The sequence below is a fragment of the Haliotis rufescens genome, unplaced genomic scaffold, assembly GCF_023055435.1.
Source record: "Haliotis rufescens isolate VD_foot unplaced genomic scaffold, xgHalRufe1.0.p SCAF_3, whole genome shotgun sequence".
Classification (NCBI taxonomy): domain Eukaryota; kingdom Metazoa; phylum Mollusca; class Gastropoda; order Lepetellida; family Haliotidae; genus Haliotis; species Haliotis rufescens.
This window is the reverse complement of record NW_025964001.1, coordinates 12629911-12653647: the sequence shown is the minus strand read 5'-3', so window position 1 is coordinate 12653647 and position 23737 is coordinate 12629911. Positions and strand designations below refer to the sequence as shown.

The following is a 23737-nucleotide window of genomic DNA, read 5'->3' as shown; positions in this document are numbered from 1 at the left end:
TATGTATTTTTTGCAAAAAAGTGTATATACGTGCATTCCCACTGCAATCTTATTTCACGCTGATATTTTATATTCTTGCCCATGTTAAACTTTTATTTTTCCATTCAGTGCTGTGCTGTGTACGGCACAAAATGTACCACTGAGTTACGAGACAAACACTATTATATTTACAGATGCTATATATAAGTCTTGTCTACTACAATTTTATCAACAATTTAGACAACTTAAGATAAATATCGAATGCCACCATGAAGAAGTGTCATTGCGTTTTTCAAGACAGATTCATCACATTCAGTGTGGTAATGTTACGGGAGTGTGGTAACTTCTTAGAATATGCACATACCGTGTTCCATGTGATTGTTGACTTATGTCTTGTAAATGTTGAGTTACCCACCTGAACAAGAAATAAAAGAATCAAATGAACCCACAGTTTCATATGTACATGTAGATCTATGCATAAATATTCAGAGCTTTGAAAATCTTTTATGATAATAAAAGCGACAATACCCTTTCCTTGTATGATTCCGACTATATCATCAGTATATATTTATCAAAAAATTATGACACAAGGTGAACGTATCCTGACCCAATGACACCCGCGTCAAATACCTGCAAAGACAAGTTAATTCATTCACCTGAAGAAACACGTGACCATATGGTATGGTACGAATCAAAATAGGACATAGCATCAGCCATCGTTTTTTGGTCTGATAAAACATCTTGAAAGTGTTGTTACGACGTAAATTGTAATAAAACTGCGGTAAATTGTAATAACCACTGCGGTAAATTGTAATAACAAGATCAATTCCAATCCCAAGCATGTTTAAGAAAATGAAATAAGCGATTTTGCTTCAATTTCTGTCATTCCCATTGAAAGACAGGTGCGGCAAATTGTAAAAAACTGCAGCAAATTGTAATACCATGTGCGGTAAAATGTAATAACATCTCCTAATCCTTCCGATTTCAATCTGAATTTAAGTTCCATTGTTTGTTGGGCCTAAACACGATCAATTCCAACCTCCAGCATGTTTAAGAAAATCAAAAAAAGAGATTTTGTTTCAATTTCTATCATTTTTATTGAAACACAGGTGCGGCAAATTGTAACAAACTGCGGTAAATTGTTATACCAAGTGCGGTAAATTGTAATAACATCTCTTAATCCTTCCGATTTCAAACTGAATTCAAGTTCCAGTGTTTGTTGGACCTTAACAAGATCAATTCCAACCTCCAGCATGTTTAAGAAAATAAAAAAAGCTCTTTCGTTTCAATTTCTATCATTTCTATTGAAACACAGGTGCGGCAAATTGTAATACCAAGTGCGGTAAATTGTAATAACATCTCCTAATCCTTCCGATTCCAATCTGAATGCGAGTTCCAGTGTTTGTTGGACCTTAACAAGATCAATTTACCGCACTTGGTATTAAAATTTGCCGCAGTTTGTTACAATTTGCCGCACCTGTCTTTCAATAGAAATGATAGAAATTGAAACAAAATAGCTTTTTTTATTTCGTGATGTTTCCAGCATTTCACATATTGTTTTCTTTTATACTTTAGACGACACTGGCTTTCAATTTTGACAAATTTTCACGAACCTTTGAATATAATGATTAACTATGTCTGTGATCACTTCATTCAGTGACAACTGCCCTGTAGATCAAGGTAATGAAGTTCTCCCTTATGAAACGTTTGTCGTGTGGTGAACACAGTTGAAAAGTCAAGTGTTTTGACATAATAGAACTTTGTAGGATTCTGAGATTACAAAAAATTCAAACAAATTCTTTGAGTTTTTTAGAATCCTTGTCTCAAATACTTTCTATGCATGTAAAGAACGTCCTTCCTTGATTGCATGAATTTTATAGTATATTTGCTGGGACCAGCAATATATCTTCCTGCGCCCGGATCCGAAGATACGAACAGATTCATTCGTGAATGGAGTTCAGTTGGGTGTAGTTCTACTTGTAATTGCACTTTCATATTATATTCCTACTGTCAGCAGGTGTTGAACACGAATTTCAATTGTTGAAACAAGCTGAATGGACGATCTGGAAGTGTCCAAAACATTTTGGGCGATTATTGGGACACGATATCTAGTTGCTGCCATGGCCACTGTCCATGCCAAAAAAGACTTCCCCTGCCGAGATAGACAGAAAGCCCTCCCTGGACTACCTGTTATTCCAGATTAGCGCACAAGAAGGCCTTCCCAGATGCCACTTAGAAAGGTTGTTTCTGCCACTTCACCCAGTGTGTATTGAGTAGAAAGCAAGTGTGCAGACCCCGTTCTACTACAGTGCCAATCCTGAGATCTAGAGATTTTTTCTATGTTGTACCGTGTTGACACTTATTCCTTGGAGACAACTTCCTGGCTTCGTGGCTTCCTGGCTACCAAGCTTCCTACCTGCTTAAAATCTGAATGTCTAAAGGAACACGTCTGAATAATGTGACTGTGTATATGTATATGGATATTGCAAGGAAAAATAATGAAAATTAACTGTCATATATGTCAATGTTTACGCTCATGTAGGCTATTTAATAAATCATCAACCCTGAACTATTTTCTCTTTGCTTTGTAGACGACCCCCTGTTAATCTGAATGAAGCGAGACACATGCATGACCTATTTCGAGAAAGATTCTCACAAAATCCGTTAATAATAAGTTGCTAACCGTCATGAACCCCAGCAATATATCTATTGTTTGTTTGTTGTTTAACTCCGCACTCAGCAATATTCCAGCCATATGACGGCAGTCTGTAAATAATCGAGTCTGGACCAGACAATCCAGTGATTGACATCATGAGCACCGATCCACGCAATTGGGATACGGTGACATGCATCAACCAAGTCAGCGAGCCTGACCACCCGACCACAAGCATAGTCGCCTGGGTTGCTGAAGAACTTTTCTACCCCGGATCTTCAAGGGTCTCTCTCTTTGTACGTGTTTTCAAAGCTTATAAAATTTATGCAAATCTCCTTGCTGACATATATCGTTACGATGAAAGCGAGGAATCGATTGAAATGTAATCATCACAAGTTTCACTAATCCATTTTGTGACACATAAATCGTTCAGTTAAGTAATCAACGTTTGTAAAGTTTCCTGAAGTCCGTGGGATAAAGAGAATGTCATACTTCAAACGTTGTTGGCAGCAAGTGAAGAACACAAGTTAAAAACTGTGTCACAGAAATATCTCCAAAGTCGTATATCGGTTACATGTGAGTGACTGTTGTTGAGATTAACACCGGAGGAATGAACAACGAAATGTAGGTTGTTGAGGTTATCAGTTTGAGGGACAGAAGGGTGAGTGTGTTTATACAAGGTATGTTGTACATGGGGTATGGAAGTTTTCGAAAATTTTCAGATGATCAACCACGAACCTCAATTGCTAGCAGTAAGTGTGTCTAATATTCAACCTTCTTGGTGTAGTTATGTAAATTTTAGTAAGTCATGCGAACTCATGAAATAACTTAAGGGTTTTGAATTCAACAACCGAGAAGACGAACAGTCATTAAACATAACACCTGGTTTGATGTATAATGTTTTATTCCACTTTTGTTTGCCATATGCAAATTAGGTCATATAACACAAGTATTATGAAGTGGATGGGGATTATGGACTGAGAAACACAAAACATACACTGCTGTTACTGACATTCATTCGATTGTAAAAAGAACGCCGTTCAAAAAATATTTTGGATTTTTCGGGAGCGTCACTACACCGCTGCCGAACCGAACGATGTTATTTATTCAGCAGTTTGCTGTTGATCACTTGAGGATAAAACGAGTGCAGTGCTCTTTTGGGGAACAGGATCCAGCCGTTGGCCTCGCTTGATCTAAGAAAAACATCAACGATGAAATGAATCGTCAATTCAAATACATAGTCCCCTTTTGAACACGTTCTCATCTCAACTTCATCACACAGGTTTCTTGTTAACTGAAAAGAATTTCTAAACCGATCTGAATTAATTATGCTTGTTCTGCAGTGAAAAAGTTGGATTTAACGTCCGTTGAACTGTTTAATTTTGGTTTCTCATGGAAGGTAACGATTCAGCTTGTCCTAGATGTTACTACTTTGATGGCCCCACGAACACGCGCATGGACACGAAAGTTTTTTTTGTTTTTGTGTTTGTTTGTTTGTTGTTTAACGACGCACTCAGCAATATTCCAGCTATATGACGTCGGTCTGTAAATAATCGAGTCTGGATCAGACAATCCAGTGATTGACATTATGAGCATCGATCCATGCAATTGGGATCGATGACCTGCATCAACCAAGTCAGCAAACCTGACCACCCGATCCGGTGAGTCGCCTTTTACGACAAGCAAAGTCGCCTTTTACGGCAAGTATGGGTTGCTGATGACCTATTCTACCCCGGAATCTTCACGGGTCGACACGAAAGTACTATGGGCAAACTCAGAATGGAATCAACGCTACATTAACAACAGTAACCATCATTTGAATACGATGACATATTCTCACTAGATTTACGCCTGAATGTCAAACATATCACCATATATTTACCTATTTTATTCTATATGCTTTAATGTGATAAATACATCTGTTATGAATGTCATTGTTTGAAGCTAGAAAATATTGCGTACTACTTCCGTGTCTAAATATTCGGATTACTGTACTGATTCAGTTTTGACCCTCTGATGACATATAACTTGATTAGGAAAGGCTTTATCCACAGGTCACAACTTACGTGTGTTGGTTCAACGTTTGTACACAGAATGACTCCTTTTGCCAGCTAAATTACAGAAATCTGCAACACAAAGCAACCATTCAAAACACAGATACAGAAATTCGGGCACCACGAAAACCGCATTTAAATCATAATAAGGTTGGAATCAAATCGTAATTTCACTTATAATTCTAATTTATAACTCAGGCAGTAAAGTCGATAGACATCAATGTTCAGGTATTGATATACATTGGCATGGTTACTGACCACACTGGATCATATGAAACGTGGAGTGTCTGGTAGCGAACTAGTTATATCACGTAATGGCAGCAGTGTGTACGATCATTAACCACAAAGTGTTGTATTATGACCATTGACATCATTGCAAATTATGATCAATTCTAATTTATGCACGTCTAAGTTATGCACGTTGTGATCATCACCTGAAAAAATAAAAAGGAAAATATAAGTATACAACACATATTATATCACCGTCACGTGTAAATAGAGTAACACAAATTCAGGCAAATACAATTCAGTGTTATTGGCAAATTCAAGAAACACACATAGATCATATATTCAAAACAAAATGATATGAAATGATGATATGAACATGAATGATGTTGATGAAAGTTGAAAAATGTACAAGTGGATTAGCAAACATTGAAATTCATACATTGAATGCATAATACAGATTGTAACAGTTAGATATTATTTTTTATGTCTATCTAATTGCGTAATCCTTCAAATAAGAAAAAAACAATTAACATCAGCACTAACATGCAATGCCCTTTGTAAAACGAGGGGGTTGGGTGGGGTAGGGGAGGGTGTGTGTGTTGACCTTTGCCGAATAGATAACAATTTAAGATCGAGTAGTTCACATGGTACGAGGTATTAAAGCTATACTCTCCCGCATTCGACATATTTTAAACGGACGTTTACATGATGGGTTAACACCAGTTTCGGTGTCATCAGTGAAAGAGACAAAGCGGGGTCGATAGTATACACTATTAAGATGTTCTCAATCATTTTCCCGTTTTCACGAATATGTTAGGCTCTTCATTACACTGTCCTCTTGGACATTTCAACTATTATAATGTTTGTGTTTTAACTGCTACTTCTTATTACATGTTTGTGTTTTTTTTTCTAAACGTTTACTATATTACTGGGGCAATATTATACATCACACGGGCGTGTTATTTCTGTTTTGTAATAGTTGGCTGGTTGGCTGGTTTGTTTTGTAACGCCGCACTCAGCAATATTCGAGCCATATGACGGCGGTCTGTAAATAATCGAGTCTGGACCAGACAATCCAGTGATTGACATCATGAGCATTGACATCAATTGGTATCGATGACATGCATCAACCAAGTCCGCGAGCCTGACCACCCGATCCCGGGTCGCCTGCTACTGCAAGCATGGGTTGCTGAAGATCTATTCTACCCCGGATCTTCACGGGTCGTTTTGTAATAGAAAGTAGAATTACGGAAAAGAATATTGTACATTTGAATAGTAAAACGACAGGTATATTAACGCTTTGTCATTTCGGAGACGTTACTCTATCTACGGGGGTCAAACATATTACAGCACAGCGTCAATGTTAATTCTAACATAACGGGGCTATAAAACAAGGGCGCTCGCTAGAATAGGATCACACTCTTCAGTGTGTTCATATTTCTATTAACATACTTTGGTCACAGTTTATTCCAGTGAAGCCCATACTGCACATGCAGACATAAGTGCCAGGCAGCATAGGATTGCCAGCACTAAAACAGGTTGCATTGTGTTGACATGGCTTGTTTTGGCATCCGTCGATAGCAGAAGTAGAGTGCGTTTTATATGAACTTAAAAGAACACATCCCACAAAGATCTAATATTTAAAATGTCACGCATTGTAGTTTACGTATTCACTTGTTTCATTTAAAACAATCATGGGAATGTCTGTTAATAGGAAACATACATAGTTATATGTCAAAATTTCTATAAAGATCAGGTGTTAATAATTTTCTGATAAAAAATGAAACTTCAATCAAATCAAAGTTTTTGATAAATATCTATATCAATATACAAGTATATGTAAGTACGAGGGTTCATCTGCACTTCATGGATTATAAATAATTTAGCATTTACTAGGTATGTTAACTGAGGATCGTTTGGCTTGACTCTAAAACATAAAACCTGAAGACATGTCAATTCCCCTTTTGCACTGGATTCTAAAGCTACATACATATCCGTACAAAGAGAAAATTATTGCTGGATCCAGCAAATCCCTGTCTCAAAGAGTAGCAATATTCCTTAATACAATCAAGGAAGGACTGTCTTTATATTTACAGAAAGTATTTGAGACAAGTGAAATTTATACCATTTGGATTCTCGAAAATTCAAAGGGATCAAGTTCAATTTTGTCAAAATATTTGATTTTCCAACTTTGTACACCACTATCCCACATGACAAACTTAAGGAAAAAATTAATTCCTTGATTCATGAGGGTTTTGTTACAAAATGTTGTGAACACAGATCTATCTTCCGATGTTCAGGACAGTTTGTCAAAAATAAAAGCAAATGCCATCTCAAATTTACTGAGAAAACAATATGCGACAAGCTGCACTCCCTCATTGATAACATACATGTAAAAATTGGGGTAAGACATTTACGCAAGCAGGAGGCATCCCCTTAGGTACCAATTGTGCTCCCCTCCTTGTTGATCTCTTTCTTTATACCTATGAATCGGAATGTCGCCTCGGATTGCCAAAGGCAAAACAAGGTAACGTTTAATCTTAAGGTATATCGATGATCTGATATCGTTCAATAAACATCAAAATCGCCAATTTCTAAAAGTACAAATAAAGCAGACCAGTGAAGCCCCCTCATCTGTTTCATATTTAGATGTATGCATGAAGATTCAGAGTGATAAAGCGCTCTTTCCAACTTTCAACTTTCCAGTAGTCTACTTTCCATTTGTATGCAGCAGCATTCCTGCAACTCCAGCCTTTGGTGTCTATGTTTCACAACTGTTGAGGTACAATCGAGCATGCTCCTTCTACCAAGATTTCAAAGAGCCCCATGGGAGTCAGAAGTTGTTTGATCAAAGTTACAACATTAAAGACCTCAGTAAAACTTTTAATAAGTTTTTTGGTAGACATGTGGAGGACATTTCTAAAATTGAATCAATTTCCCAATTTGTCTTGTACCGCTGTTCCCGTGGCTTTTAGAAGGTGAACAACTTATTTGCCTTTCCATGTGTTTGTGACTTGTCACCAGTTGGGCAGGATACGCTAACTTTTTCGCGAATATCTAGTATCATAGCTTTTTCACGTGTGATTCATAAACACATGCTCATGAAATAGTCAGATTCGTACAGCGGACTGTTTTTGGCGGATGAATATGGAAAGGTTTTTTTCGCTTCTATTTATTTAAATGTAAAGAAGAAACAGTCAAACAATAAGACAAAAAATAACTTCCCAGAAGTTGTGACGCGCAGCAGACGAGTAGGGTATATTTTTGATTACTTACTTGTTTCACAGTTCTTTCCAGTAAACCCCGCAAGACAAACACAGAAATAGAAACGCGGCATAGTGTTGAGACAGGTAGCATTGTGTTGACAGGGGTTGCTTTGGCATTCGTCGATAGCTGATGAAAAAAACTGTATTCGATCACAAAGCATCACTCCTGTGTACACAATGACGTTGACGTTATTTTGTCAAACAGCTTAACCTCATAAATGATTGAACTTGAGATGTAACATAGCAATAACTTTAGAATACAAACTTTTGAACCATTAGGAAGTTGAACGTTTTTTTAACAAGAAGCATGTTGATGTTTATAGATTTTCTAAATACTTAATCTGTGTTCGCTTCAGGATAACAAATACTTCACGTCACCATTGAATTCCTTGAAGGGTATTTTCCAAATCTGTATACGCACATTTCCAATCATGTACATGTAAGTTATTTATTTACAAATACCTGTTTCACAGAGGGGACCGGTAATTCCGGGGAAACAGTTACAGTTGAAGGATGTGCCATTACTTTCACATGACCCTCGATGATTACATGGAGTTGAATTGCATGGATCTATAAATAGACATGTACAGAGTGTAGGTAAACTTTAGCTTTATAGGGCAGATGATCTTTATGAACCGAGCGTAATTGTCTTAAAGGGATATTCCGGTCAAATATCACAGTTATTGTATGTGTGCCAATTATTGGGTAAATAATTTAGGCTCAAGAGTAATCAGCAATAATCATGCTTCTGCGCTATTGTGTCACCTGATTTTCCGGTCCATCGTTCACTTGGTTGTCTGGTTTGTTTACCTGCCGCCTTCGCATGGCAGGAGTACTGTGTCAGGCAATAGACACATACTTTTGTAGTCAAATTGTGTGAGTTGCGGGTGCTACCGGTGGGGCAGGATTCCGCTATTTTGCCACATCCCACATAGAAGCAGTTTTGTCGGATGGTCGAGACTGGGTGTTCTCTCGCGTTGACATGTTTAAATGTACATGAATAAGTACGAGAGAAGATGAAATTGAAAAGCTCAGAGATCCTGTTAATGGATCATCGTCACCCGTAAGCGTATATAGTTTTCGCGCAGTCATAAGGGATAAGTTCAGACAGGAGCCAAGTTTGAAGCAATAGGAAGTTTTCGTTCTGTATCAACAGATGACCTTCTAAACCGAATCTTCGTCAACTGCTCGGAGCGCTCAGCTGGCTTTATCTTGTCAGTGTAGAGTTTTCTAAATCGTAAATCGTTTTGAATCCAGCTCTATCTGGTACTTGACACAGAATTCGTATAAGCAGACAGATTGTTTGTATCAATTTGTTTAATTTGTGTTCTACGTTATGTTTGTAATATGTTCGCGGTGTCAGTGATGTCATAATCTCGCTGCCAATCCTCCTTGTACAAAATGGCTACCTCCTCTAAACGGTGAAACGAGACAATTTCTCAAATTTGCTAAGTCGAAAGGCTTTCACAAGCATGTAGAATGCATGTCATGTTTGAAAAAAAAGTTTTTAAAAGTTCAATGTTAATATATGCTGAATGAGCTTATATAACTGAAAGAATACAGAAACAAGAAGTGAGTTATTTGTAATTAGGGGTGTAGCACAGTAAAATATTGCTAAAGGATAATATTATATTCCTTTGATCTGAGATTTTGCCAGGGGAAAAGGTTGTTTGAATTAATTGTTTTCATAAATCTGCGTTGAAATGTATGCTTTTTTGCAGAGATTTAAATACAAAATAAACGGATACATAATGCTTTAATTAAGCCCAATTAAACATCCAAAATAGAATGAGTATCGTAGTTAACTAACCAGTTACTTCCATTGAAATTCTAAGGCATCGTTCTTCCGATTGTGCACTGCAAAACAACGAGGTATGCAACAGTTATGTAAATATTTTTCCATGATGTATCCTCCATAATTTATGAGAATAAATTACAATATATACAGGTAGAATAAGGATAAGAAATTGTCGAATTAAGCGAATTGTCCAATTAAGCATATTCCTGTTTGGGTGAGTATAATGAATATATTTTCTTACCCACGGTCATCAAGCGCCCGGAAACATAAATCCCATCTTCCTATCTGAGAAGATGTTAAGGACACGTCACTCACAAACATGTCCAGCCCATGTATGGTGATAGGTATTGGCGGTGCAACGTGGATTTCCTTCAAATTTGAAGCTGTGTACTTCAAAGATGCGATCCTTCCACTGTTCAAACAATATGTGAAACTGTATGTATTTGTCTGTACAATATTGTATATTATCACTTTTTAATGATTTACCTCTGTCATCATCACCTTATATTGCTAACAACAGTATGTTGACATGTATAATATCTATTTTGTAAACATGATTTCTGCTTCCTTTTGAGAATTATTTTGTTAGCATTAATTTGGCTGGAATGTATTGTTACATAGACATTTTCCATTTAAGCTTTAAGATCAGTACTACAGGTGAATGTACTATTATGAATTTTCGTACCCACTACGCTCAGTTGCAGCATAGATAGGAAAGGAACACGTTGAATTCTGTAGGCACTGTATTCCTTCCCCATCAGGGAATAACGGAAAGTATGGTCGATTCTGAGAAAAGGAAAAGTAGTCACCATGTATTCTTTATTTCACATATTTCAAATGCAAAGAATGAGGAGTGGAACACCCTTCCAATGCACATGACATTTTGCATAATTCTAGTCTTTAATACTAAGAAGTTAAAGTTGTCTCATCCCAGGATATAACTATCCAGGCTAAGCAGTTCATTTAGGTGCATATCAAACATACTTATATACATGTACTTACTGCAGGTACAACGTCAGGTGTGGTGACGTTTATATCTGGAAAATAAGAATGGACGGGTGAATGCACATTTAATAGACAATACCATGTATAAAGCGCTTACATATTCCACATAACAATGACTTGATAAGAATATCAAAGAGCCTACCTTTGACTATGATGTTGTAGTTTCTATCAGATCCGTCGTTTCTGAAACCAGAAATAGAAAAAGAGCGTGACAGTAGATACATTTACAAATATTTCAGTGAAGTGACATCTCATATATTCGTTAGCACTGGAGTCATCTTTTGTTTCAGTGGCCCATTCATATAGTTTTCACGGCTATTTTATCATTTACGCCAAATGGAATCATCTATTTCCGCGGATAATCAAAACTGGTTATTCTCTTGTATTGACGTTTTAGTGAGTGAGTGAGTGAGTTAATGCTTTAAGTCACATCGGCAATATTTCAGCCATACCGTGACGATATCGACGCTTTATATTTGTAGAGATCGGATGAATATTTTAAGTGTAGTTGTCAAATTTAGTTAAACTCTCTATAAGATTAACTACGTCTTAAGTATGTCTCAAGCCAATCAAGTGCAAGTTCTTTTCCGATATACAAAATAACTACCCCACTAAATCAGCTCATTTCAGGATAAGTTATTGCTGAAAAGATCAAAATTCAGTTGTATTTTTCAGATAGTATGTAGGTAATGCGTTGTCCTTTGTCTTCCAGTTAAATGAAACTTGCTCTTACTATGAACCCGAAAAATAATGAAATAATTCTCATGAGTCAGTTTTACCCCTTGTCGTCTGTAACCAGTGCACCAATAACATAGGATCCTACGTCAGGCTTTTGTGGGCGCCATTTTACTATGGTGTACTTGACGTCATCTCTCGTGCGATTCGTGTCTGACTTTAGTGGTGGGATGACAAATGGTTGCCTTGGAATGGATCTCAAATTGAAGAAGTCCACCTTACTGAAAAAAAGCGCATCCCAATGAATAAGGATGAAAGTGGGTTTCTTTTTGTCCTTAAGAAACATACAGTATTAAGCATAATGCGTACCTTGAAGGTGACTTGTATGGCTTCGCGTAGAGAGGTATTTCCAGTGTTGAGCCAACATAAACGTAGAACACATGCTGACTGCTTTTTGTTGGGGCCACAAATTCAGGCGCCTCTATGATTTTTAAAGTCTGTATCATGAACTGAAATGATAAATAAAACAATTAATGAAAATCATGACTACATATAGGCCACAGGCCTTTGTGTACAAAAGTTGAGTACTATGACTATCATCATAATATATTTAACACATCTGCCAAATCGTGAAATCTTGTGTGGATAACATATGTCCTTACCTGAACTACTACTTGGCTGAGCTCCTGCCGATATGGTCCATTTAAAAGATATGGATACCGTTCACCCTTCCGTATTATAGGATTGGAGTTATAGTCGTTGATCTGAACGGCGATAGCCCCAAATCCTCCATCAAAGAAGTGATCCGATTCATAAGCCTTGATTTCAATGCTGCAGTCCTAAAATCAGATCATAGAAAATATGATCACTCTCATCCCTGTGATAACGTGTACATAAAGATGCCTTGCGAAAGATCTATATGGCTCGAAGTCCATGTATAGTTTGATAATATAATAGGTCCTTCAAATTTACACGTCGTTCTAAATCGGTTTTAGCATAATAATCAATGTACGTTCTGAATATCATCATGTATTATCACAGAAAAAAACTACCTTATTTATTGTGACGTTGTTCGGTGGATGTACACCACCGGCGTTTCTGTATTTTGCCTGCTGACATTGCACATAATCCCCATCCTGGTCCAAGGTAGCGAGTTTGATGACTGTTAAATTGTTCAGGAGGACTCTGCAAGACATACCAGTAATGTGGACCTGAAACCCTTTTAAGTCCGTGTCTGTTAGGGGCAGGGTGAGAAGCAATGATTTCGCATTGAATTATACGTCTTGTTTTCAAAATATGGGGTATATGTATATCTGTCATCAGTTCTAATTATGAAGCATATTATATGTAATAATTTAACATAAACCTATTGTTACAACAATATATGAATTCTACATCACAAATGGATTGCATAACCATACAAAATAGTTGCGTTCAAATATAATCGAACTACTCTATTGAAGATAATGCTCTTACGCGACCTACTATGTATAAATGTTATAAACTGAGGAGCAGCCGAAACTATATCTCTCAGTTGATTTTATCATATTTGTTATTTTCAATTGAAAATAGCTTAAGTTAGCGATATTACATCCAATCAATTAACGGTACTGGCGCTTAGTCAGTACTCTATGCATTCTTCTATATGGTGTTATTTTCACATCATGATGGATATTTTTGGCATCTTATCCATGAAAATCAATAAATGTACACAAATTTACATTTCTAACATGGTTGGGGTCAGTGGTTGTAAATTCATTTCTTACCCCTGTCTTTATTGCACCAATTAAGTTTACACACAATTACCCAGACACAGATTAGGTTTGAAAAAAATGAGTGATTGTTTGAAAAAATGAGTGATGGTTAAATAGACATAACCAAATCACTGCAATTAACTGTTCAGAAATATCGGCATTTCCAGATAACCAAATTGAAAATGCACATGTAAAGGAATTGATGTTCTGGATGTACTCAGTTGCTTATATTTTGTTTGTATTTGACATTATACAATACATGTCCATGGAAATACTTTGCTTATATAATACGGGCCGAAACCGAATTTACAAAATTATTGAACACCAAATAGAATTTATCTTATACCGTAAAACAATAACCTACTCCACGAGATGTGTTGACTTACTTGTATAAAGGCTTGAACATAACAACGGGACTGTTGTTCGCCTGCATGGTGTCATTTCGTTCGTGTGCATTAATCTTTGTTTGAAGATGAAACATTCCATCACCTCTGTAGTTATAATCATAGGTTTTCCAGGAAATACCACGCATCCTTTAAAAAACATCAACATGATTAATCAGTTGCAATGCCCACAGACTGATCAGAATATACTGACACTGACATTGAGCTAATGGTTGTCTACCGACTGTATATACATGTACGCCTGAATAGACACTCAGATCTCCGACTATTTCGTAAGCATGTGTTTATGAATCACTATCAAACAGTGATGATACCAGGTGTTCGCGAAAAGGTGAGCGTATCATGCCTCACCGGTGGTACCGTAAAAACACATGCAAAGGCAGGTCAACTGTTCACATAAAACAACACGGGAACATATTCTACAAGTCAAAATAGGGAAAAGCACCAGAAATATTTTTTGTCACCGATATCTCAAATTTGGAAATGTCCTCCACATATCTACCATAAGTTTGAAAGTTTCACTGAGGTGTTGAATTTTGAACCTTCATCAAACAACTTCTGAGCAAGTGTCGTATGACGCTCTTTGAAATCCTTTTAAAGCATGCCCATTTCTACCGGTAGCACCCGCCATTTCTGAAATTGTAAGTGTTTTTTTGTTGCCTTATGCCGCACAATAGTTCCCCGCCTGGACGACGGCGGCCACAAAAAAAATCAAGTTTTGCGAGACAATCCAGTGACACGAAAGCGCGTTCGCTAATTTTGTTGAAACCTCGATTAATATGTTAATTTTGAAATACGGCTGCTACGTAGGTCCAACGGAAAGACAAATACTAAAGAAGCTCGTTTTTGCAACATAGTTGTGATTGGGGTTAATATCTCGACACTTCGAACGTGTTTGGTTATGAATGAACATCCAAAATATCCGAGATGTGAACAACAACCTTCCCTGTCTATCTCTAGCGTAAATGTAGATCGTGCTGTGTGGTCTTAGTCTAATGCTGACCTAGCCCTCCGTTTGAACAGATTCGAGTTTGTTGATTTTCACATCTGCAGTGTAGGGTGGTACATGAACGTCTTTGGCGTTTTCCATAATAGTAAGGGCGGTGCAAATTTTTCCATAATGGTAAGGGCGGTGCAAATTTTAATCCTACAGAGACGTCACTGACGTCAGCCTGTTGTTCAGATGTCATGTAACCAATTATGAATAATGGATTTCGTCATATGGTATTTCTCTCAACAGTGTATCAATGTGACGTAATATTGCTTTTGGCAGACATCTCTTATGATTATGGAAAATCGCTAGAAGACCAATGTGCAAAATACCGGAAAGTTAGTACACACGATCGTTCTACTCTTAAGGTGATAGAAATAATTTGTTTGTGATGGCCGCCATACGTGTCATAGTCCTTGCATATTCAGTTTGTTTTTAGCACCGTGTGTATTATATAAATATGTTGTATCTTTCCATTTCTGCAATTTTCTTAATGGCATGATATGGCTTTGATTGCATTGCCACTTAAGATTGGAAATTCAATGAAAGTTACAGGCAATGTTTACCTTTGTTAAATACCAGCAGCCAATGAAATCTGTCTACAGGCCTACACATCTCAAGCTTAATGGATCATGACGTATATAGAGATACAGATGGATAGACATATATATCATATCCTCCAGTGGACAGAATGTGCTCGGATCCGAGCAGATATTGTGGAGTTTCAAGTTACAAAATGACATTCCATTAACAGGCTCAGTGCTGGTACCTATGCAGAGAGGACTGGGGATGGCTTATCTTGAAGACATTAAGCGGAGATCATATTACCAAGAAAAAAACACTGTGTAACAAAGTTTATACTTTCTATTGCATTGCACGAGTTGACTCTTGTGCAGCACAGGGCAAATAGCATCTCCATAGTGCTTTCCAGGATGATGGCGAGAGCATAGTTTCAGAATCTAGGAATCTGGGCCTTATGTTTGCTTATGGATGATTGAATCAGGCGTTATCCATATTGACAACATTTCAGTCAAGGAGCCTTGATAGATCGTATGCAACTAAAAGCGACAAAGCCATTTCCATAATCATAATAAATCTCCATTATACCATTCCGACTTAATCATGGGCATGTGCTTAAGAATAACAATCAAATAGTGGTGACACCAGGTGTTAGAAAATGATGAAGATATCCCGATAGTGCATCGATGCATGGAGCTTCAGAAAGGTAGTTCCCAGAGACTAGAGGTTTTCGATCGATAACTCTATCTATTGTATGAAAATATGTAACAAACTTACACAAGATCTGTATATTGGGCAGCAGGGTCGACTTCCAAAACGACTTCAGCAACTTCCTGTTCCCATCGGAGAGGCACATTCACCGATAGTATTTCTTCAGTCACTAGTCCCTTTGATACTTTGTCAGTTATTGTCCTGAAAGAGATATTTCCATGAAGGTAATTAGTCTCCGAAGTCCAGTTTCCAAAATATGCATCTCCATATAAGTCTGTCATAATCTTCCGAGATGTGATTGTGCTCCTTCCGAGGTCTTTCGTCGAACAGTGTTCTCCACAAGGCCCTTCGCCTAGAACCCATCCGGTAACGACAGTTAACTCAACCTAGAAGAAAATAAAAGAAAGTGTATAAAAACGTGCGATACCCCGGGTAAATTCCATTTGGTAGAATTCATTAAACTATAAGAAAACATCATTTAACCGCATTTGTTTGTCTGAGTAAATTCACAACTTGTGACACTTAATTCTCTATCTGCCCAAAATGAACAGTACACATCTTATCTCCCTTAGAGGATGGGGCCATTATGACATCCTGGAGTAGTTGAATGTGTTCTTAGAATCTCACTGTCTTTGTTCCGACTGTCATAAGAAGTATGTACTCGCTGTGCTGTAGATGTTACGAAATGTCTCGTGTCCGCAAAATGCCACATTACCATGTTAACAACCTCGACAAATTACTGGCATGATATGTATTTATTCTAGGAACAACCCATTCGTTATTTGAGAGGTTAAAGGCTGACCCCTTTCATTGATGGGAAATATCTATTACAGTTTTGTTATTTGAGACACCACCGTGGTATCTCACACAGAACAATAATGAGTGCTCCCCCTTTAAACAGATTATGAAGTTATAAAGGCATATTAATATAAAGATCTTTATTATAATTGTGATTTTTTTTTGGAGCCATTGTGCCATTCAGAACTTAGTTAATGATGACCAGTGATATCAACTTCTAACTAGCAATTTGTGTGTTCTCATGTACATGTGAACCTTGACCTGATGGTTGCTACAATGTATATCATTGAGTCGATGATTGATTTTACGTCTACAACCAGCAAACAGGCAAACCAGTTGTTCATAAACTTAGCAAAGATAATAAATTAACACGATTTTTTGCAATGATTGCATAACTATGATATTAAAGTGAGTGAGTATGGTTTTACGCCGCTTTTAGCAATATTCCAGCAATATCCCTGTGGGGGACACCAGAAATGGGCTGCACACATTGTACCCATGTCGGGAATCGAACCCGGGTCTTCGGCGTGAATAGCGAACACTTTAACCACTAGGCTACCCGACCGCCCCTATGATAGTAAAGTAAAAGGTACCTGATGCGCATTTGGTTTGGATGCATCTATAAACTTGAATGTCAGCGACCCTCCCATGAAGTGCTTGTCCTGAGCCAAAGCTCCCAGTTCGGCAGTCAGGAGCAGGGCGCAGATCAAAGACAAACTCATTATCGATTTCGTCTTGAACAATGATCAAAGGTTGATCAAACTGATAAACCGCCAGAAATGTCTGAAATTAGAAATGTACATACACTTAAGTTACAGTTGTTTGTAAACTTGAGATGTAACACGGACCCCAATAAAAGTATCCCATACCTTTTACTCTGTTGCCGTCTTCAACGTCAACTCTCAGTAGTTGAATGACTTGTCTGCATTATAGAATCGCAACTTATAGACAACTACAGATTGCATCTTAGCAACACAGGAATGAGGATGGTCTAATTTTCAGCCAGTGCTTACTTAAAGCCGATAAATTTACCACATATGTCTATATGACATAAGTACAGATTCGATTGAAGCGTTATCATCTTAAGCACCACTGGTACATTTTATGACAAATAAATCGTTCACTTTACTTATTTATGTGTGTAATGATGCTTTCTATAAATCATGGGGTACATGCTGTTATCAGCAAATATAGAAAGATCAGAAGTGTAAGAATGTCACATAGATAATGTTATTTCTACCACACGTGAGTGAGTGAAGGTTGTGGGTATTGATGCCAAGTAAAGAGTCGGCTCAGGGTGTTACTCCAGTTAATAACTCACAATAATACACGCTAAGGGACATAATTCGTCATCTGCCCTTGGACTGCTAGACCACCGGGGAGGGGTCAGGATATACTATCACCAGCGAGAGAGGCTTTCACAGTGTTTGATTAGGGCAATCTATATTGATCTTACACTGATAACACCAGTCAAGATATACGGGCACACGAAACTTTGTCTTGAACACTCATGCACAACATAACAGTCAATATGTGTATTGTAGGCCACATAGGTGTATAAAAGCAAAGGAAAAACACGCAGACATCATCATGTTGCAGCAAATAGTTAAAAGATGGAAAAAAAACATCCCTCACATGATAATTTAAGCTATATTTTTGAACATATTAATAAATACTTCACCTGCAACGGTGGGTGTGGAAGGCCTGTGTGAATAATATCATATACATCAGTTAAACTATAGAGGTGGAGTATTTGTAACATAGGCATGCTATATTCATTACTTAGGGTGAGTGAGGGAAGGTTTGTGCTGAATATATTTTAAACATAATAAAACCCATAGATAGGGGAGGGTTTGCGATACATTCATCATTTATTCACCATTTTTGCAACATCAGAAGGTTGTAGGTTTGAAACCGCTTAAATGGCATCCATTCTTTGAGATAACGAGCAGTCATTAACATAACACAAGTACATGCAGTGTTAAACACAACTCGCCATGCTTCTTCGTTCCGGACAATGTCTTTTATCATAACGAGCTGTGCATCCTATTGAATGTTTGACTATGTATCCATTTGCAATAGTCTCATGATCACGAGCTAGGTCAGTTTAGATTGTGATATAGAACTGAACAATACCATAAAATGCATACAGTTTCCGTAAGCAAATTCATAAAACGATATTTGAACGACTTTGCAGTAAAAGATACAAGAATTACTCCGTTATCAGTTTCAAGACCATGGATGCAACATGTCAGAGGTAGATTGATAACTGTCTGATTTTAGAATTGACCAAATATACAAGAGAGGTGACACTCAGCGTTACTACTCCACTACATAATCCAACAACTGCTACATTCAGCAGCTTGTTGTTGCTCGCTCGAGGACGAACGATCGTAGTGGTCTTTTGTGTGACAGGATTCATACACTTGTAGGTCACTCTGTCGGATTTGTAGGCCTCGTTGTATAAAGCTGTATTTTACCCGCTGTGATATGTAGCTATAAGAGGCATAAAACCATACTCACTCACTCACTCACTCTACATGAATCGTTATTATAAAAACGGCAATCCTGTAGCTCACAATTGTACTGTATGTTGCCTTTGTCTATGTTGCCAATGGAAACGATTTGTGAAATAGAGTATTACATTAAATGACAAACGTTACATTTATATAAATATGTCAGTAAAGGATGAATGGTTAATAGAATGCATTAACATATCAGCATATGATGGTTCATATATTCTGACTGTAGAATACATTTCAACATCTTAGCATTTATGCATACGCGTTAACGAATACTGAAAGTTTCATCTTTTTGTCAGAAGATACGCTGACGAGTTACAGACGAGAAGATCTTCCAAATGTTGAGATTGTAGTGATGTAGTAAGCAAATAGCAATAATACAGTATTATAAAGCAGTGGCAATGGAAGTACATCACCCACGAGATAGCATTATATATAAATTTATAAATATACGAGGGGCGTTCAATAAGTTTTGCAATTTCAATATAAGACCAAGTTGCAGAATATCTTTTGCACTTCTTTTTTTTCAATATAATCTCCATGCCACACGAAATTGTTTCAGATTTGGTAAAAAACATAACTTTGCATTAAATCTTATTCAATGTCACAGGAACTTTTGTTGTTCAGTATATATAACAGATGAAGCGGTCTCTGGCCTCCTTTATTCTTCCCCGTCCTTAAGGCGGGGAAATATACGGGAAACGTTAAATTTGTGGCATGTATGTCGACATGTTGGTTTATTTGAAATTTCAAGCCACGCATTTACGGAAACAAAACATACAAATCATGTGCGTCGAATGTTGATGCTATTCTTTTCCAGCAATAAGAGATACTTCAAAATCGTCTTTATGTAGTTAATTGATGCATCTGACCGTTTCTGGTCATTAGCTGACATTATTAAACCATTCATGTGTAATCCGATGTCCTTTTTTCCTCAAGGACTAATTTTCTGATTTTCACGGTGTATACAAAAGAAGAACTGTGCTCCAGAGATCGTAAATAACAGCATAATAAAAATTATGTTCTGAATATGCTTATTCATGAACAACGACGACATCTCAATTTAAATGTAATATGGCTGAATTCCATATTCTACATACCACACTTTTGATTGTTTGGCTACTCATGTTCACTGGAAATATTTGGAATAGTTATATTCCGTATTTTGAATTAACCAAGTCCCCCGTGTGTGTTTTTTAATCAGTGCACCGCACATAACCACATGTGAAACATTTGGTAGCAAAGTCAAAGCAAAATCGGAGTAGTGTGTCAGCGAATTTGCATCAAGGCTGTAGTATTTTTCAACCGTTTAATGGAATTCAATGTACAGCCGTAGCTCTGGTCATTCATATATTTTGTGTCCCATAGCTCAAATCTATTTGCGTCTGTACCGTGTTCCACTGACCTCGATAATCTGTTGGATGAAGGCACAGCTCTCTACAGTCACATAGTTAACACCGAAGGCTATGAGGGGTATTTAGGTCATAATCAGTCCCCAGCAGCCACTGCCTCAAGCGATATTGTCTACATAACAGATCAGTTTTATGGCTCCGTCACAGGTGCTCCAAATATTGAAGCAGGGAAAACAAATTTCATAGAATCATTTCAAAAAGCAATATTGATATCCCCGTCACTTTTGGTAACTTTTAATGATGTCTCCATTGCAATTTTTACGGATTTCGATTCGTATGCATTATTTGACTGTCATCAGCGGAATGGTCTTGGTCAGATTGATCCGAATGGACAAGCGGTTTTACTTCTGTTTAGTAGTATGGATGAATTGTCATGTTACATCTTAACAGTATATATATATCAGGCTACTATGCTTGTCGTAAGAGGCGTCGATCCCAATTGCGTGGATCGATGCTCATGATATTAGGCACTGGATTGTCTGGTCCAGACTCGATTATTTACAGACCGCCGTCATATAGCTGGGATATTGCTGAGTGCGGCGCTAAACGACAAGCCAATCAATCATCATCATATGAACTCAAACCAGTCATTGTTACAAGTAAACCACATTCCACAACAGTTACTGACACTGGATAAAAAACAGTATATAGAAAAAAACCAAGTAACTCAACACATCATGATCACAATTACTATTCTTTGAAAGAAAGAAATACACAAAAAACTGACCAAAAAACGTAAAACAAGAGACGAGGAATCTCCGTTATTGATTAGTCCCGGTATTGAAATGTTCTCCAACTACGTGATAATATTTTGAGTATGTGCATCTGTGGTTGTGACAAAAAGACCTTATCTAGTATGACTTTTTTTGCCATATGGAGCCCTTAGTATTTTCATTTACATTATTATAACCAAATGCTAAGTGTAAAAAGAATGAGATCTATTTTTTGAGTATGTGCATCTGCCAATGTTGTTGGCAGTTTTGATACTATTTCCACATGTTTACATTTGTGCCAGAAATTGCTTCCATTTTCCTTCGATCTCCTTTTTAAATAAAGACCCAGGTAAGAATAGGTCTTCAGCAACCTCGCTTGCCGTAAGAGGCGACGAACAGGATTGGGTAGTCAGGCTCGCCGATTTGGTCGATGCATAACATCATATTCCAATTGCGTAGTTTGATGCTCTTGGTGTCAATCACTGGATGATCTGGTCCAGACTGGATTATTTACATACCTCCGTCACATGGCTGGAATAATGCTGAGTGCGGCGTTAAACAAGAAACTATTTTTAAATAGACCTACCCTATGCAAATGTATCAACTGTATTGCCCAATACTCAAAATAAATAATATTTTTTTCCACAACAGCGTTGTGTTATTTGTGGTTAATATAATTATGCTCCATCATGCCTTTCAGTAACATCATAATTATGCGTTTGTGAGGCATCACATATGGCGGGGAACTTTGATGCTCTGCTTCAATGTTTTCTTGTTTCTAGTTCAGGTGGGTAAATCAATGGAAGGGAATTACATGTAGCTATTTGGTGGTTGTTGAACGATATGTTAAACTTCTTGGCCAAATTACTCTGTTTTGACTTTTCGAGCCCGAGCAGAAATTCTGATTCACAAGCATAAAGAAACAGAACAAGAAGCGGAGGATGCCTCTTTTGTGCCCAAATGTCTTACCCCATACACACTATGTCTTACACACTACTATCCCATATAGAATGCCGTAGTATTTATCCTCGGATTCATCGATATTGATGTCGCCATAGTTACAGAAAACAGAACATTTCCGCAGCCTAATATCAATGTTTGACAAGATAATTGCACGTTGTGTAGTATGCTGTTCATTTACAACTACTAAAATTGTCAAAATGGCTGTGTTGATGTAAATAGTATAATATATCAATCAATAATCAACGCCACAACGTTTAGGAGTACTGTACAAAGAAGCACTGCCCGATGCTGTCCGTTAAATCGTTTCAAGAAATTGTCCAAGGGCCATGACGCATAATTTGATAATAGAAGCGACAAATACCTTTCCTTAATCATAAGAAGCTGAGTCCATTATACGATTCCAACTATATCATAAGAAGTGTTTATGAAGCAATATCAAATATCACAAACACAAGGAAGATAACACAAGATTTGGTTATGGATACAGGCGTAAAAGAAATTTGAAATACATGGCAGTCAAATGGCTGAAAACTTTTAAACTCACACTATCCCTCTCTCACTCGACAACGCCAACTATTCGACCATCTCTCTCTCTCTATCTCTCTCTCTCTCGTTCTCTCTCGTTCTCTCTCGTGGCAACTACATATATATATATATCAAATATGTTTATGCGCCATAAACCTTTATACATTTGATATGTGATTAATATGCAATATATTTCATTTTCACCGATTTTACTTCAACGACATGCTCTAAGCCAAGCCTGGCGACCAGATCTTCATACTAGTTGGTTCTTGCTACATGCATGAGAGCCTATCCTGCCCCGGAATCCCAACGGAGGTGGAAACATCACACGTAGGCACAACAACGTCACTCTATTCTGGTGTCGTAACCTTTATTGTTATCAGTTCAATCGAGCGAATCTTTGATTAGCTTAGACGCGGTTACATATCCAAAACTACGAGAACGTACTGAGTATCTTGAGATCTTGCTCTTTTGGTGCCAGAAATTGGCCTCACTTCGAAGAATTCTACCTCCTGCGAAATGACAGCGACAAAAACATTACCCCACAATCATAAGAAATCTCCACCAAAACAGAGTAAAGGCTTTATTAATTTAGAATGAATAATTTTTCTGATTTCATGTAAAATAAGCATTTTGTCAAAACTTTTGAATCATGACAAGGTGTCTGTTGATGTATGATACACAGCTGATAAGGAGTGAGTGAGTTAGGTTTTACGCCGCTTTTAACAGTATTCCAGTTATATCACGGCGTGCCAGCTTAATGTGGG

The 23737-nt window shown here is 37.4% G+C and overlaps 1 protein-coding gene and 1 long non-coding RNA gene across 2 annotated transcripts; both read right to left on the bottom strand.

The window, feature by feature from the left end:
- Window positions 1-3523: 3523 nt before the first annotated feature.
- Window positions 3524-5974, bottom strand: LOC125384425. Its single transcript, XR_007223243.1, has 2 exons — window positions 4699-5974; window positions 3524-3825 (listed from the first exon to the last, which is right to left on the bottom strand). It is a non-coding gene; the product is annotated as an uncharacterized LOC125384425 (long non-coding RNA).
- Window positions 5975-6075: 101 nt separating this feature from the next.
- On the bottom strand, window positions 6076-17795 carry LOC124134797. The gene is made up of 16 exons (XM_046499838.2): window positions 17705-17795; window positions 17429-17618; window positions 16104-16423; window positions 13799-13945; window positions 12711-12843; window positions 12321-12497; window positions 12028-12167; window positions 11763-11939; window positions 11126-11166; window positions 10981-11015; window positions 10664-10764; window positions 10220-10390; window positions 9991-10037; window positions 8643-8750; window positions 8191-8307; window positions 6076-6495 (listed from the first exon to the last, which is right to left on the bottom strand). The coding sequence occupies exons 2-16, from the start codon at window positions 17555-17557 to the stop codon at window positions 6347-6349; spliced, it is 1992 nt and encodes a 663-aa protein (XP_046355794.2). The 5' UTR covers window positions 17558-17618; window positions 17705-17795; the 3' UTR covers window positions 6076-6346.
- Window positions 17796-23737: the final 5942 nt, after the last annotated feature.